At 39.2% G+C, this 15,859-nt stretch overlaps 1 protein-coding gene across 7 annotated transcripts in view; it reads right to left on the bottom strand.

The window, feature by feature from the left end:
* Positions 1-15,859, bottom strand: part of mast4 (microtubule associated serine/threonine kinase family member 4) — a 120,577-nt gene that overhangs the window by 24,941 nt on the left and 79,777 nt on the right. For 6 of the 7 annotated variants that reach the window (XM_034296761.1, XM_013137127.4, XM_020053403.3 and 3 more), the window contains 8 exons: positions 12,408-12,477; positions 10,987-11,065; positions 5,439-5,596; positions 4,871-4,946; positions 4,476-4,685; positions 3,856-3,957; positions 3,476-3,608; positions 2,031-2,092 (listed from right to left, as the gene is read on the bottom strand). In XM_034296761.1, coding sequence (XP_034152652.1) covers positions 2,031-2,092; positions 3,476-3,608; positions 3,856-3,957; positions 4,476-4,685; positions 4,871-4,946; positions 5,439-5,596; positions 10,987-11,065; positions 12,408-12,477 — 890 coding nt within the window. The remainder of the gene's footprint in view (positions 1-2,030; positions 2,093-3,475; positions 3,609-3,855; positions 3,958-4,475; positions 4,686-4,870; positions 4,947-5,438; positions 5,597-10,986; positions 11,066-12,407; positions 12,478-15,859) is intronic. The other variant, XM_034296762.1, reaches the window with a different exon arrangement.

Genomic DNA, 15,859 nt, shown 5'->3' with positions numbered 1-15,859 from the left:
TCCAATTTTGGTGATCTCGTGCAAATTGTAGCCTCTTTTTCCTATTTGTAGTGGAGATGAGTAGTACCCGGTGGGGTCTTCTGCTGTTGTAGCCCATCCGCCTCAAGGTTGTGCGTGTTGTGGCTTCACAAATGCTTTGCTGCAATTGCATTAATGAGAAATTGAACAGGTGTTCCTAATAATCCTTTAGGTGAGTGTATATATACACACACACACACACACACACACACACACACACACACACACACACACACACACACACACACACACACACACACACACACACACACACACACACACACACACACACACACACACACACACACACACACACACACACACACACACACACACACACACACACACACACACACACACACACACACACACATACATACATACATACATACATACATACATACATACATACATACATACATACATACATACATACATACATACATACATACATACACTAACATTCATATATACATATACAGTGGGGATAACAGGTTTTCCCACTTACAAAGCAAGTAGAAGTCTGTAATTTATATCATAGGTACTCTTCAACTGTGAGTGACGCAATCTAAAATAAAAATCACATTGTATGATTTTTATGTAATTAATTTGCATTTTAATAGGTATTTGATGCATCAGAAAAGCAGAACTTAATATTTGGTACAGAACCTTTGTTTGCAATTACAGAGATCATAGGTTTCCTGTAGTTCTTGACCAGGTTTGCACACACATCAGCAGGGATTTTGGCCCACTCCTCCATACAGACTGTATCTCTTGATACATGGCCCCATCCATCCTCCCCTCAACACGGTGCAGCCATCCGGTCCCCTTTGCAGAAAAGCATCCCCAAAGAATGATGTTTCCACCTCCATGCTTCACGGTTGGGATGGTGTTCTTGGGGTTGTACTCATCCTTCTTCTTCCTCCAAACACGGCAAGTGGAGTTTAGACCAAAAAGCTAAATTTTTTTATCATCAGACCACATGACCTTCTCCCATTCCTCCTCTGGATCATCCAGATGGTCATTGGCAAACTTCAGACGGGCCTGGATATGCGCTGGCTTGAGCAGGGGGACCTTGCGTGCGTTGCAAGATTTTAATCCATGATGGCGTAGTGTGTTACTAATGGTTTTCTTTGAGACTGTGGTCCCAGCTCTCTTCAGGTCATTGACCAGGTCCTGCTGTGTAGTTCTGGGCTGATCCCTCACCTTCCTCATGATCATTAATGCCCCACGAGGTGAGATCTTGCATGGAGCCCCAGACCAATGGAGATTGATCGTCTAATTGAACTTCTTCCATTTTCGAATAATTGCGCCAACAGTTGTTGCCTTCTCACCAAGCTGCTTGCCTATTGTCCTATAGCCCATCCCAGCCTTGTGCAGGTCTACAATTGTATCCCTGATGTCCTTACACAGCTCTCTGGTCTTGGCCATTGTGGAGAGGTTGGAGTCTGTTTGATTGAGTGTGTGGACAGGTGTCTTTTATACAGGTAACGAGTTCAAACAGGTGCAGTTAATACAGGTAATGAGTGGAGAACAGGAGGGCTTCTTAAAGAAAAACGAACAGGTCTGTGAGAGCCGGAATTCTTACTGATTGGTAGGTGATCAAATACTTGTCATGCAATAAAATGCTAATTAATTATTTAAAAATCATATAATGTGATTTTCTGGATTTTTGTTTTAGATTCCGCCTCTCACAGTTGAAGTGTACCGATGATAAAAATTACAGACCTCTACATGCTTTGTAAGTAGAAAAACCTGCAAAATTGGCAGTGTATCAAATACTTGTTCTCCCCATTGTATACACACCTACATATATACACACATACATATATACACACACATATATACACACATACATACATACATATATATACACACATACATACATACATACATACATACATACATACATACATACATACATACATACATACATATATATATTTTTTTTTTTATGCAGACATAGAACCCATCTGCAATTTAAAAAAAGTTTACATTTGCTGAATACTCACAGAGTCATCAGTCTCTGGTGTTTCAGCTATCCCACTGTCATAACTGGTCATTTGAGCTATTTCTGTTGGAGAGGGTGAAAAACAATCTTTTAGCATTTCATTTGACTTTGCCATTTCACCTTCAGATACAAAGAAAACAAAACTAAAGCTTTGGAATCCAGATGTCTTATATATACACACTGACATTTAGTCAAAGTCTATTGGGAGCACTGTATATTAAACCACTATTTAGTAGTTGAGTATCAGTCTGTTGTCCACCTAAACAGCTGAGCCAAAGAAATCCTAAAGGAAAGGAAATGAGGTGGAAAGCAGAAGTGGCAGAAACACCAACATGTCAAACTTCCATTAAGAAAACCACAACTCCAGAACGCTCCTGTGTGGGCGCATCCCTTCCTATCAGCCATCTATGAACAGCAGAAGGTAGTGAATCCGGAGGGGGTCGTTCAGTTGTCCCAACAGAGACCCTAAAACATTTCCAAAACCACTTGACATCTGTCTTTGCCTGGAAGGCTTCTTACAGTGCTTCAGGCTACAATGCCAAAAAAATGAAAAACGATAGACCCAGGAGAAAGAAGGAAGACTTTGGACAGTGAAGATGGAGGTTAGTGAGCCAGTCTGCATGTAGATCTTTTTCAAGTCTATAGGGAGATCATTCATTTGTAATTAGTTAGAATTAACATTAGAATTTGAATCAGGAATAGCAGATGGCCATTATGGTGGCACTCTGTTCAGTAGGGGGGACAACGTTATTCTTTACTTCCTCTGTCTTAATTAGGTTCTATATTAGCCTAGGTAGTTATATTAGCCATGACAGAAGTTTACAGCAATACTAACATAAGATGTTGGTCAGTGGAGATGCATATGTGGCAGGTAATATTAGCTGTTCTGTAAGAGTAAGATCAATCTGCGGCTACCTAATACATTTTTTATTGCTCTCATCCACTGAAATGGGATTAAGAAAACATTTTTGGCTGCACTATTAAAGCATTTTGAGCTGAAGTCGATCCTATGTATCAATCGTAATCGTATTCCTCAACATAATCGCAGTTGGTCATATATGGGTAGACTACCTGCTTTTCTGCAGAGGTTTTTACTTATTCTTCATTAACCCTCATGCACTGAAGCACAGGATTCGCATAAGAACTGCGGGGGGGATTTTCACCAAATTCCTTAAACCAGTCCATACAAAAACCATGAGAAGCATAAGAGTGTAATCAGCAGAGCATTAATATCAAGGATTTTATGGATATTCAGAAACTTCATTACATCCTTTACAAAATCTGTCCTCCACTGGAATTACTTAACATAATTTGCCACTTGTATCAGTAAACCCAGATTTTCAGTCTGTGTGATGTTTGGCTGTACCTCCAGTCAAGGTGATTTGGGGTTCCCTGTACATGCCCACTCTAACTCATAAAAGGTCAAAGGTCAAGCACCACACACACCTTCTAATGGATCCCGTGTGAGACCTAATTGGCTAATGATGTAGCGAGGGATGTCAGTCTTGATGCCTTGTCCCTCTTTGGCGTGACCCTCGGCAGCCTCCAACAGATGGTAGAACTCTTCTGGATCAAACTCCTGAAAAGAGCACAACACAGCAACACAGATATCACTACATCCCAGCGTTAATTTTGGCACCTGTTTTTTTATTTAGTGTCATTTTATTCATTTAAAAAAATATATCTTCGTGTTGTAGTCACATGTAGTCACAATTTCAATAATGAAATGACACAAATAGCCATTTTATTCAACAAACTGGTGATTAAGATGTGGGTGAAGTCATCTCCACGTGGTAGTTAGCTAGTGGCAATCAGATGAGAATTACCAGGCATTCCAGGAGGCGCGCTGGCCTGGCAATGACTATGAGGATTTTCTTGACCAGCTCCTTGATGAAATTCACCTCCTGACTCTCCGACCGGGACGTGGACTATACACACAAAGAACAGAACACGCCCGCTCAACATTTCACATGGATTTGTGAGGTGCACAGTACTCTGAAACACATGCACGAATCGGTAAGATGGGGGGCATATCACAGGAAGTGAGCATGAGGGGAAGGGAACACTAAGTAATACAAAACATCTATATTTGTAATAGTGCTTCAAGAATGACTACCGTAGAAGTGCAGTAGCACTAAAAACTAAATAATGTTGGTAAATCTGCTTGAATGAATCAGAAAACCATATATGCTATTGTTTACTGACATAGTAATGGTGCTGTACTTATGTCTATGGAAAAGGACAATGGCTTTTAAATGAGAGCCAGAAGATGCTAATCCCCTTTGGCTACTCATTGTTTCTTTCCCTAATCAACTGTTCTTCATTATTCCACTTTCTTCTTCTGTTCTAGAGAAGAGGATTCAAGCAAAATAAAACATTTAAAATATAAATATAAAAAATACAAATAAAATCCACACTCCTGAGATGCCCCCACAGTGTCATTCACCTCCTGGAAGAGTTTCTCCAGCTTGTCGGTGAGCTCACAGAAGTAGCGTGAGGTTATGTGGCCCAGGCGGCTCTTCTCCAGGCAGTCGCGTGCCAGCTCAATGATCTGGTGGTGGGCAAACCCCAGCACACCGTCTGCCAGCGGCAGCACACTCTCAGGGGAGCTGGTCCGGATGATCTCCTGGATCCTCTCCTCCATCTGGGCAGTGGCCTGGAGAGATGTGGAGGAGTGGAACAAGTTAGGAGAGAACATTCAAAATGGATTAACCAATTTAAAGAAAGTAAGAAAACGTTTTGAAGTGGTGGGTCACTGGGCACAAGATATTGATGTGATGTTTTGATTCCAACTGACACATGTTAAGCAAGGCATTATAGTTCTAATTCAGTTGGCCTCACCTTAGGAAAACGTTCCTTGTAGACATGATTCATCATAATTATCTCATGATCACAACAGGATGGAGATCTTCCAGGGCTGCAAACGTACAAATACAAAGGAATTACATAGAAATCTTTTTAATTTTTTTACTATGCAGTCTCTCATTCTTAGCAAACTGTAACCTGGCAAACTTGTTTTGGGTGACACATCTATGACTACCTCCTGAAATGTTCCTGATTTGTTGGACAGTTTTTTTCCCATCATTATGGTGAGTATTCTCTTAATCATCCACTGTAGAGGTCTTCCTTGGCCTAGCAGGTTGTTTGAATTCCTGAGGTCACCAGTGATGTTGCAAATTTTGCCAGTCTTAAAGGGCTTGGTTATGTTTCTGAAAAGCCTCATAATGGCTTTATGGTATTTCATTGACACTTGTTTTTTCCTCGTAGACAGATTGCAAAAATAGACTCCAAAGGTAAACAAAATGCCTAGAATTAAGTTTAGATATCAACCAGTCTTATGTAGTTTTGCTACTCATCCACAGCATTCATAAAAATGCGTAAACCTGTTAGACTTCTGTATATACTGCACCTGAGACTGCGGGAGCGGGGTCGCATGGGTGTGGTCCCCCTTCGTCTCTCATCCCCAGCAATGCTCTCAGTACAGAAGTGCTTAGAGAGGAAGTACAGCTCATCCGGCGTGGGCTGGAAGGGCAGCTGATGCAGCTTCTCCTGTGATGAACAGGACGACTGGAAATGAAATGAACATACATTGAACGAGAAAAGAAAAGATAAAAAGAAGAACGAGAAACAAACTCTAATTTATAGTATGCTGTCGAGGTTGCTGTTGACGGTTTTGCATGAGTGACAGTTACCATTACCAGACCAATTGCGTATTTATTGCGGATTATGTTTATTTCATTAGATAATTATTCACTTTAACAATTATATAATATTAGCTGTATATAATATTAGCTATGGGTAGAAGTTATGAAAGCCAACAAAATATAGTAAACTTTGTTTCCTCGTAACATTAAATTGCTATCAAATCCAAAGCCACAAAACACTGCCTATACAAACAGCACAGTTGTCTTTAATCACTCTATCGTAAATACTCAAAAAAAGTTAATGATTTATACTATTTTACTTTTAATACTTACTCATAAAGCAATGAGTAAGTATAAAATCTCTGTAAACAAAATAAAATGAAAATACTTTATCTGACATGTTTGTTTGTTTTGTTTGTGTATTATGCCTTGGGGCTTGTGTGGATGCATGTTGCAGCTCTGTGCCAAAACAACACCTGCTGTAATGGCCATCATTAGTGCTGTAAAGGTCTGAAGATGTTGAACATTACAGTAAAACAAGAAAATAATTATCTTATGGCCAAAACCTAACAGAGCATACAACCATGTAAAATGAACAGGTACGCAATGTCATTCACACAAATTTGTATAGGCTGTGATACAGCGGGTTTAAAATGTGTTCATTGAAAAAACAACATTGTAGGCCACTTCAAAACAACAACAACAGCTAGACCATAATGTAGGAAGACCTAAATGCATTTTCTTAGGATTTCAACAGACTAACGACATTTTTATTATTAAACCGTTAGTTTCCAAGAGCGGCCTGGCCAAGATAAGCAACAGCAAGCTGTTATTTAAAAGTTACAAAAAACGATCTAAACAAATACAGGTACACTAATAATAAGTAAAACAAATAAATCACAGTCATAATTCACAATAATAAAAACAGCAAATTAAAAACATTGAAAAGCCAAGGAATCAGCCAAAATATCATTCATAAATTACAAAAAAATACTAAGAGAAGTTCTTCCAATTCAGTGTACATGAAAGCCCTTTTTCCGAAATCCGTTCAGACAATCGGGACAGTTAGCAAAATAATGTCCGGTGAACAGAGACAGAACCCACCACATTTCTTAAGAATAAAAATGCATAAATAAAAAGGTAGCAAACCCAGAATGTCTTTGCAAATAGAAATATACCAGTGACTGAGTCTGAGAGTGACTAGGGAAGACCAGCCAACCCCAGCATAACAATGGTGTGTAAGTCCTTTGCAGTTTAAAATAAATCTCAATGCTCCATGGTAAAGAGTGCCAAATGGGTGCCAATCTTAGACACTGAACAGAAACATTCATATATAAAATATCACCATAGTCCAATAGAGGCCTAAAAGTAACTAAAACAAGTTTCCTTTTAGTTTTAAAAGAAAAACAAGCCTTATTCCTAAAATAAAAGCCCAACTTTAGCTTTAGTTTTTCTTGCAAGTTGCTGAATATGAAATTGAAAAGAAAGGTTGCCATCAATAAAAATGACAAGATATCTATATAAATTTACTGCCTCAATGTCATTCCCCTGATTAGTACTTATACATGGAAGATTCATAGGTCAATTTCTTGCTTTGGAGAACACAACTTGTTGGTTTTTTCCACACTGAGAACAAGCTTCAACTGAGACAAGGTACATTGAAAAGCAATAAAAGCAATTTGCAAGTTCTGAAAAGCTTTTGCCAAAGTTGAGGAACAACCATAAATAACAGTGTCATCAGCAAACAAGCGAAGTTATGCATTTTGCATATTGCCGTCTACATTATTTATAAATATATATAGTGAATAAGAGAGGGCCAAGAACCGAGCCCTTGGGCAAACCATTCAAAACAGACAAATTATCAGATGCAAGCCCATTACATTGAATGCAGTGTGTTCAAAAAATGCTAATGATAGTACCGCTGAATTTTGTATTTTGGGCACAATCCTTGCCAAGATAATAGCTCTGAGTTGTGTCCTATGTTTTATGTGGAGGAAGAACCCAATGGGACTTATAAACCATTCCTTCCAGACAGAAACTCTTGTGATAACTCTTCTTTTCAGCTTAATCCACAGGTTTTCAATGGGATCACTGTCATGGCCACTGCTAAAATGTTATTCTATTGTCAGTGAACCATTTTTGTGTGTATTTGGAGGTAGGCTTTTGATAGTTGTTCTGTTGAAAGATCAAAACAATGACCCAGTTTTAGTGTCCTGGCAGAGACAGAGAGGTTTTGGCCTAAAAAATCCGGGTACTCAGAGCCCATGTTGCCATGTATGCTAACAAGTTTCCAAGGGCCTTTGGAAGTAAACAGCACCACAACATAACAGACCCAATAGCACACTTCACAAGTGGGGAGTATTTTTCTGACCCCTGGTGTTCGTCGCCAAAAAACAAATTTGAATCTCATCCATTTCTGCAAAGCTCAAAACAAAAATGTTTTTGCCATTTGAACCATCCTTCTCACTACAGATGGTTCAATCCTTCTCACTATGGATGGTTCAATCCTTCTCACTATGGATGGTTCAATCCTTCTCACTATGGATGGTTCCTATGACATGAGGAATGGGCCTACAAGGACATAAGAATGGTGCATTAAAACATTTAAAACAGAGAACCAGAGAAACGAGAAAGAAAATATGGAGAAAGGGTGGGAAGAGCATATGAATCCTGTGTTAAAAGGTAGAAAAAGATGGGATGGGAAGTGGATAAAATAATTGTGTAGAGACAGAGGAGTTAGAGTTAAGAGGTAGAGGCTATACGTAATCAGTAAAAAAAGAGAAAGAGGTTGGTTTGGAGAAGTTTTTTTTAATGTGATGATTGTGTCTGCACAGCGTATGTGTGGGGGCAGTGAGATCCAGAGCCTGGGTGCTGAGCAGCTGAAGGCCCAGGCACCCATTACGGGGAGACAGAATTCAGGTGTGACCAGGAGACCGGCAGAGGAGGAGGAGGCATATGTCACGAGAAGGGCCGAGAGGTAGGAGTTTTATGTAGTTAGTTTAATGTAGTTTTATGAGGATTGGTGTGATATGCGTTTGTTGGGGATATTGGAGAGGAGAGTGTTGCAGTAGTCTGACAAAAAGCATGGATGAGAATTACAGTGTCAGGGTGTGAAAGTCATAGTCAGGAGATTGTAGGGAGCTGCAAATATATTGTCCGGTTTGTGCTTTGCGCGTGGGATATGAACGAGAGGGAATTGTCCAAGGTGACACAAAGGCTTTTGACCATTGTTGACAGGAGGACCGGTACACCACTTATGGCAATGCTGGGGTTGTGCTGTTTGGTGAGGGTAGATTTGGAGCCGATGAGCATGACCTCTGTCTTGTTGCTGTTAAGTTTGAGGTCACTGTCATTGTCCGATCTGTGAAGGCTAACAACATTTTTGTGTTGTTTCATGTGTGTGATTGCTGGCCTTTCCCATGCAAAAGGACAACTGAAGGGAACTTAACCTGTGTCACCTCATATGTATACCCCAATGAAACAAGACGTCATGTAAAGTACCTTGATCAGAATATACATCAACTAGATTTTGTTCATAAGATTTTTCTAGGGGTGCCAATGACTGACATGCATGTTATTATAGCTTGATGACAACAAAAGTATAAAAGAATTTCACTCAATAAAATGTTACATTCCTATGGATATTGGTTTCCTGCATTATAAAACCAAATACAATAAAATGAATAGTACCTCTTTCGCCCATGGTGTTGCATAATAAGAAAAATGTCAAGCCATGATTTAAAAAGGTTTTGAGAACAAATGATCTATTGTAGGCAATAATACCAAAACTCTAAAGCTATTTGCATTTAAAACATTATGGGATCTGCGCTATTGGATATTTTGGTAGAACATACCTGATAAGCTTACATTATCCCTTTGCTACTTTCTAAAACTATACCTTAGCACAGGTACAGCCTCACACCATAATTTACACAGAATTCTCACAACTTAATATTTGTCATTATCAAAACTTTGATGTTTTTCCAATTGGCCAAGCCACCATTTAATTTAGGATGCCACTTTCCTTTTCCTCTAAAATGACACTGTAAAGGATAAAATGTTGTTGGGACATGTTTAATATGCCCAGGACCTCCAATTGACTCAAGCTGATTGATAGAGACTCCAAGTCTAAGGTGATCCTCAAGATACCAAACCAAAATATGATTGGGAGTTGGGAGCCAATTGGGAGTTAAAAATTTGTCACAGATATGGGCAGAAATCCTAATTAGCTTTATCTTTTAGTCTATGTATGTTGGACAGGTGGACAAAATAACAGAAACAACAAGGACCTATCACAATTACAAAAGCAGCTGCAGAGGTTACATTAGGTCGGTTGCCAGATGGCTATAAAATAGGTCAATTGTCTGCTACGCGTAACTGGTTTTGACAATAAACTGCCTGCATCATCATGCTAAAATGAGACAACACAGACGTGAGCAGCCTGATAATAAACGTCAGAAGCCAAACCCCTCCAGCAGTCTGGACTTAGAGGTGCTTTATATAACATGCTAGTCTTGGACTGCTGTAGAGTAGTCGGGGAATCAAGTTGAGTTTGGCCATAAGTATTTAACCAGGCTTAAGCGGACGATGAGAATGGAGGGGTTTGGATGTCCTGAATGTTGAGTGGATTTAGACATACTGTACCAGACTGACCAAAATCCTGAACATGGTGAATAGTGACGACGCAACATTAAGGGACTTAGCCAGAGCCTCCCTCTTTCTAGACCTAAGCAGGAGAATTGTCCCACGGGCCACATACACCTTCCTGGTATTCAAAACGAAGAACAATGGAAAACAGGATAGTACATGGAGGACTCGGGGAACCAGACTGGAGAAGCACACAAACACATACTGACACAGAGAGACCGTGACTACCGCAGTTGTGGCAGACACATTTGTGGTCATGGAGGCATCGGATAGACAAACCTTGAATAAAATGTACAAGTCATTTGTGGGCTGAAACTATTGGAAATGTGCATGCTTGGGTATGACAGGTGGGTGTGCTGTTGGCTGTGTGTCAGGGGCATGTTAACTCCAAAACAAATCTGCTGGTCCTAAATACATATGTGTGGTATTTGAGTTAGCCTGGAGACACTAGCATGATGCACTCATCTGTCAAACTACTAACAGCCAACAACACAGCACTGATCACCACAGCCCTGGCAAGAGGTGGTCCATAACATTTTTGTTTCACATTTAAATTTATTCAAAATAAGAGGTTTATTTTTTTATATTTTTTTATTTCCTTTGTTGGAATAACTAATTGAGTTGATTCTGAAGTGTGCGTGTAACAGATTTAGGTATGGTACTCACAGAAACGGTGGAGCTAGGTGTGTTGGTGCCATAGCCAGAGGAGGGTAGAGATGCCAAAGACCAGCGTCGTCCATCAGTCCTGTTCAAAAACCCGAGTTAAAACAAACAAAAACATAACACAAGCATTAACCCATGGCTATCTAATCAGAAATATAAAAATGGTAGTTATAAACTATACATGAAATAGCCAACAACACAGCACTGATCACCACAGCCCTGGCAAGAGGTGGTCCATAACATTTTTGTTTCACATTTAAATTTATTCAAAATAAGAGGTTTATTTTTTTATATTTTTTATAACACAACTGGGTTCGGCTGTGTTCACCAGTTTAGGGAAGTATCTAACTATGATCTAAGTAACCAGGTAAAGGATGTTCAAAACTAACCAGCGATCAATTAAATAAAAAGTGCAGATGTCCAAATAATGTCACTGTTTCTCTGGTCATTTTGCTCTAACTTAGGAACATCCCAAAACTGGTGAACACAGCAGAGTACTTTTTCCAAATCCGGTCACATCAAATCATTACTATTCTGGTGGAATGGCTAAAACATATTCAATAGCCTGTGGAAAGCGGCTTTCTCTCTGCTACATGTCACCAACACCAGATACTGCAACATTTGTAACACTAACCAATACAACTGAACACAAGTACAAAATCGGAGAACATTTTTTTTTTTTATGAAAAGCTAGAAACTTGTCAAAGCTAGAATTAAGTATAATGTCTTAAATAACAAAATTCGGAATTCAAACACATTGCACAATGATGTATGAAGAGGAAAGACTGGTTTGAAGAGGTATGCGGGTTACAGTGCAAACACTGTGACATAACATTACCTGCCTGGTATAATGTCTGTATAAGATAATGGTGTTGTGAAGATGGAACAAAATAAATTAAGTTGTGAAAACAAGCGGAGGAGCAAGTGATTTTTACTTGTTCATAAAGAATTTGTCCCCAAAAAATTTAAATCGCAAAAAACTGATGCATGATTGATTAAATTGACAATTGGGGAATATTTGTCCCTTTTTTAAAGGACCCCATCCGATTTCGTACTTACACTCTACCAAATTTTGTAATGCCATCTGTTCAGCTACGTGAATTGCAGTAATATCAGTTTGCATTCAAGCCACTCTTGCTCTCACCTTCAAGCTGTAAAAGCTAGCCGCCATCAACCATTGTTCTTTGAAGTGCTAGAGAAAGTGCTGACCACGTCTATTATATCCCATTCACATCGCAAGAATTGAATATGTAACTATTTTGAAAAACACAATGACTTTCAGTAAGAATACCAGCAGTGCTGTTACATTCAATATTAACATATTCCAGTGTTCTTGGTCCTGACTCACTGTTACGTCCAGTGAAGGGGGTCACATGAAAGAATTTTTTTTTATTGACTTTCACGTCCATTTATATTGTGATTACCTTCGTGCAAAGGAGAAGTGGGCTGAGGCACTAGGAGAGAAGTTCCTGGGACTGTCTTGAGGACTTGTTCCTGTTGTTGAGAGAAAAAGCACAGAATAGGAGAAACAATCAAAAAATTAAAGTCTAACCATTCATGTGGTCTAGGGTGGACAACAGTTCAAGCTGCTTCCTCCGGGGAACATCTCTTCATCAATACACAATTATTGTAGGTTGTACAATAATAAGAAATAAGAAAACACACAATAATTTTTTTTACGTCTTCTCGAATAGTATTGTTAAATGTGAAGCAAGTCAAAGTAACAGTTTTAAGTTAAATCTTTTAAATTAACTATCCACAACTTGAACTTTCAGCCGCAGGAGCTCACCTTTTCCAACTGATTGTGGCATGTCTATAAAATACAGCACCACAATGACAAATATAGGTATAATAAAAACCGTGGTAAAAGGCTTCATTATGGGAATGAAACAGAGCTTTAATTAATACAAATTACAGTAGCAGCAAGGTATTTCCTCTCATAGGTACATCCTTCTCATCTTCACACGCACCCTCCAGAACTGAACAGCACAAAACTTACCACCATACTATAGGCCGACAACAGACATTGGCAGCAACTTTGCTGTGTGCATCTCTGAGCATGTACTTTATTTAACCGGTTTTCTAAATTGCTATGGATGATTACTAGGAGTAGCTAGTGAAATGAAGCATCGTCTTAAAATCACCTCCATATCACCTGCACTTACTCTACAAATAAATTACTAATGGCAGTCATTGCAATTATCCATTATTTGTTTGGGATCACAACATAGGTCGACAACTCCATATCAAAATGCAACATAAACTATGGAAAATGTATGTGTAAAGATTGCAATAGCCAGAATTAAAAGAAAAAAGGCTTTGGGAACTGTAGGTACTGTATTAAGAATTAGATTCCAAATTTCACACATTTTGAGTGTAAGGTCAAATGTATAAACAAGCAATGTGTAATTATGTGAACCTTCCCTACATCAACAATAAAACACAAAACCTTCCCTTGAATGAAATGTAAAAAGCAATGCCCTCCCTTATTGCCCTCCAGGTCCCTGTTCTGTACTTCTTTTAAACATAAACATCAAGAGGGAGACAAGAACACAGTAACATAAAGTGCACATGTCCTAACCAATTCATTATTCCACCCCCCAGATGTCATTCAAAACTAAAAATAAAGCAGTTTGAAATCAAACATTCTGAAAAGGTCTTCGGACCTTAAAGAGTAATTCAACAAAGAACAATTATTATCATGATTAAATGGCAGCAAAACACACCAAACACGCTAGCTGAATATCAAACATCTGAAACCAATAAGATAGCAGCTTAAAGTATTTTCAGCTCACGGGAAACAGGAAGAATGTTGGACTTTGAAAGAATTTAAGCATTGCAAAAGGCACAAGAAATTCATGAAATGTATTGTACAAGCAGGACACAAAGTATACTGGGCAAATACAAGCTGCAGTAAGGGTAGCATCAGAGTCGGAATAATTGCTGACAAAATATAGGAAGCACTAAATAGTGCCTTAATTACACACTGGAATTGTTTCAATACCCCTTGGAATAGATGGAGCAAGTGTCTGGAATGCTACTGGAAAGACAGAACAATATTTATTCAGTGCAAAATTGTATTAGATGGGGTGTTGGTGATGAAAAACCTAGTCTCAGTCACTGCTCCTGAATCTCCCATAAATGTTACTTAGAATTGGTTTAAAATCCAGTCAGATATCTTTGCATTTAACATTTCACATGAGCAAGTTCAGCACGAGTCCTTGGCCTAGAGTTTTTAAACAATTACAAATCCCTGATTTGCTCAATTTGGAGTGTCATAGCAAAGTATCCATGAGATATAGGTTTTTCATTTTTAATAAATATATATTTTTTTTTTGTCATTATGGAGTATTGCGTGTAAATATATATAATATTTATGAAGGAATTGCATACTTTATTACCTGTTTCTTGGCTGATATCTGTTTGTAAATGCAATGGCACAATACAAACAAAAACAATCTGGTCAGGACATCTGGTGATAACATGCATTTACCACTGTCCATAAGGTTTCAGTTAGCCTTCAGCTAACTTCAGGATCGTATAATTTTTTACTGCAGATCATCAAGTCCCATAGTGGAGCCTGAAACATCTTCCAGAAGGGATGCTTTACAAATGATATCTATTTCACCACACCAACCTCAATTTGGACAATATTCACTGCCAAACTGTTTTGTGACTACTGCCTCAGGCAATTTAACGCATCAAACCACAGGGGTTCCCCAACGACAGCAGTTATGTCTTGTGTTCCTTCACTAATAAGGTGATGAATCAACCATTGGTACAGTGTTAATTCAACAGTACTGGCTCTGTAGCTAAAGGGGGGAGTAAAGAGTTAATTAACAACCGACAATGATTGAAATCCATGTAAAAACATAAAGAAAATGAGTGGGCTTTTCATGACACTGGAACCGAGAGATGCTAGTTAGATACAGTGGGGAGAACAAGTATTTGATACACTGCCGACTTTCCTACTTAGAAAGCATGTAGAGGTCTGTAATGTACATCATAGGTACACTTCAATTGTGAGAGACAGAATCAAAAAAATTCTAGAAAATCACATTGTATGATTTTTAAATAATTAATTTGCATTTAAATGCATGACATAAGTATTCGATCACCTAAAAACCAGTAAGAATTCCAGCTCTCACAGACCTGTTAGTTTTTCTTTAAGAAGCCCTCCTGTTCTCCACTCATTACCTGTATTAACTGCACCGGTTTGAACTTGTTACCTGTATAAAAGACACCTGTCCACACAATCAAACAGACTCCAAACTCCACAATGGCCAAGACCAGAGAGCTGTGTAAGGACATCAGGGATAAAATTGTAGACCTGCACAAGGCTGGGATGGGCTACAGGACAATAGGCAAGCAGCTTGGTGAGAAAGCAACAACTGTTGGCGCAATTATTAGAAAATGGAAGAAGTTCAAGATGAAGGTCAATCTCCCTTGGTCTGGGGCTCCATGCAAGATCTCACCTCGTGGGGCATCAATGATCATGAGGAAGGTGAGGGATCAGCCCAGAACTACATGGCAGGACCTGGTCAATGACCTGAAGAGAGCTGGGACCACAGTCTCAAAGAAAACCATTAGTAACACACTACGCCGTCATGGATTAAAATCCTGCAGCGCACGCAAGGTCCCCCTGCTCAAGCCAGCGTGAGAAGGCAAGCAGCTTGGTGAGAAGCCAAGCAGCTTGGTGAGAAGCCAAGCAGCTTGGTGAGAAGCCAAGCAGCTTGGTGAGAAGCCAAGCAGCTTGGTGAGAAGCCAAGCAGCTTGGTGAGAAGCCAAGCAGCTTGGTGAGAAGCCAAGCAGCTTGGTGAGAAGCCAAGCAGCTTGGTGAGAAGCCAAGCAGCTTGGTGAGAAGCCAAGCAGCTTG

The sequence above is a fragment of the Esox lucius genome, chromosome 14 (assembly GCF_011004845.1).
Source record: "Esox lucius isolate fEsoLuc1 chromosome 14, fEsoLuc1.pri, whole genome shotgun sequence".
Classification (NCBI taxonomy): Eukaryota; Metazoa; Chordata; class Actinopteri; order Esociformes; family Esocidae; genus Esox; species Esox lucius.
The sequence above is the reverse complement of the archived record's forward strand: the minus strand, read 5'-3'. Positions and strand labels throughout refer to the sequence as shown.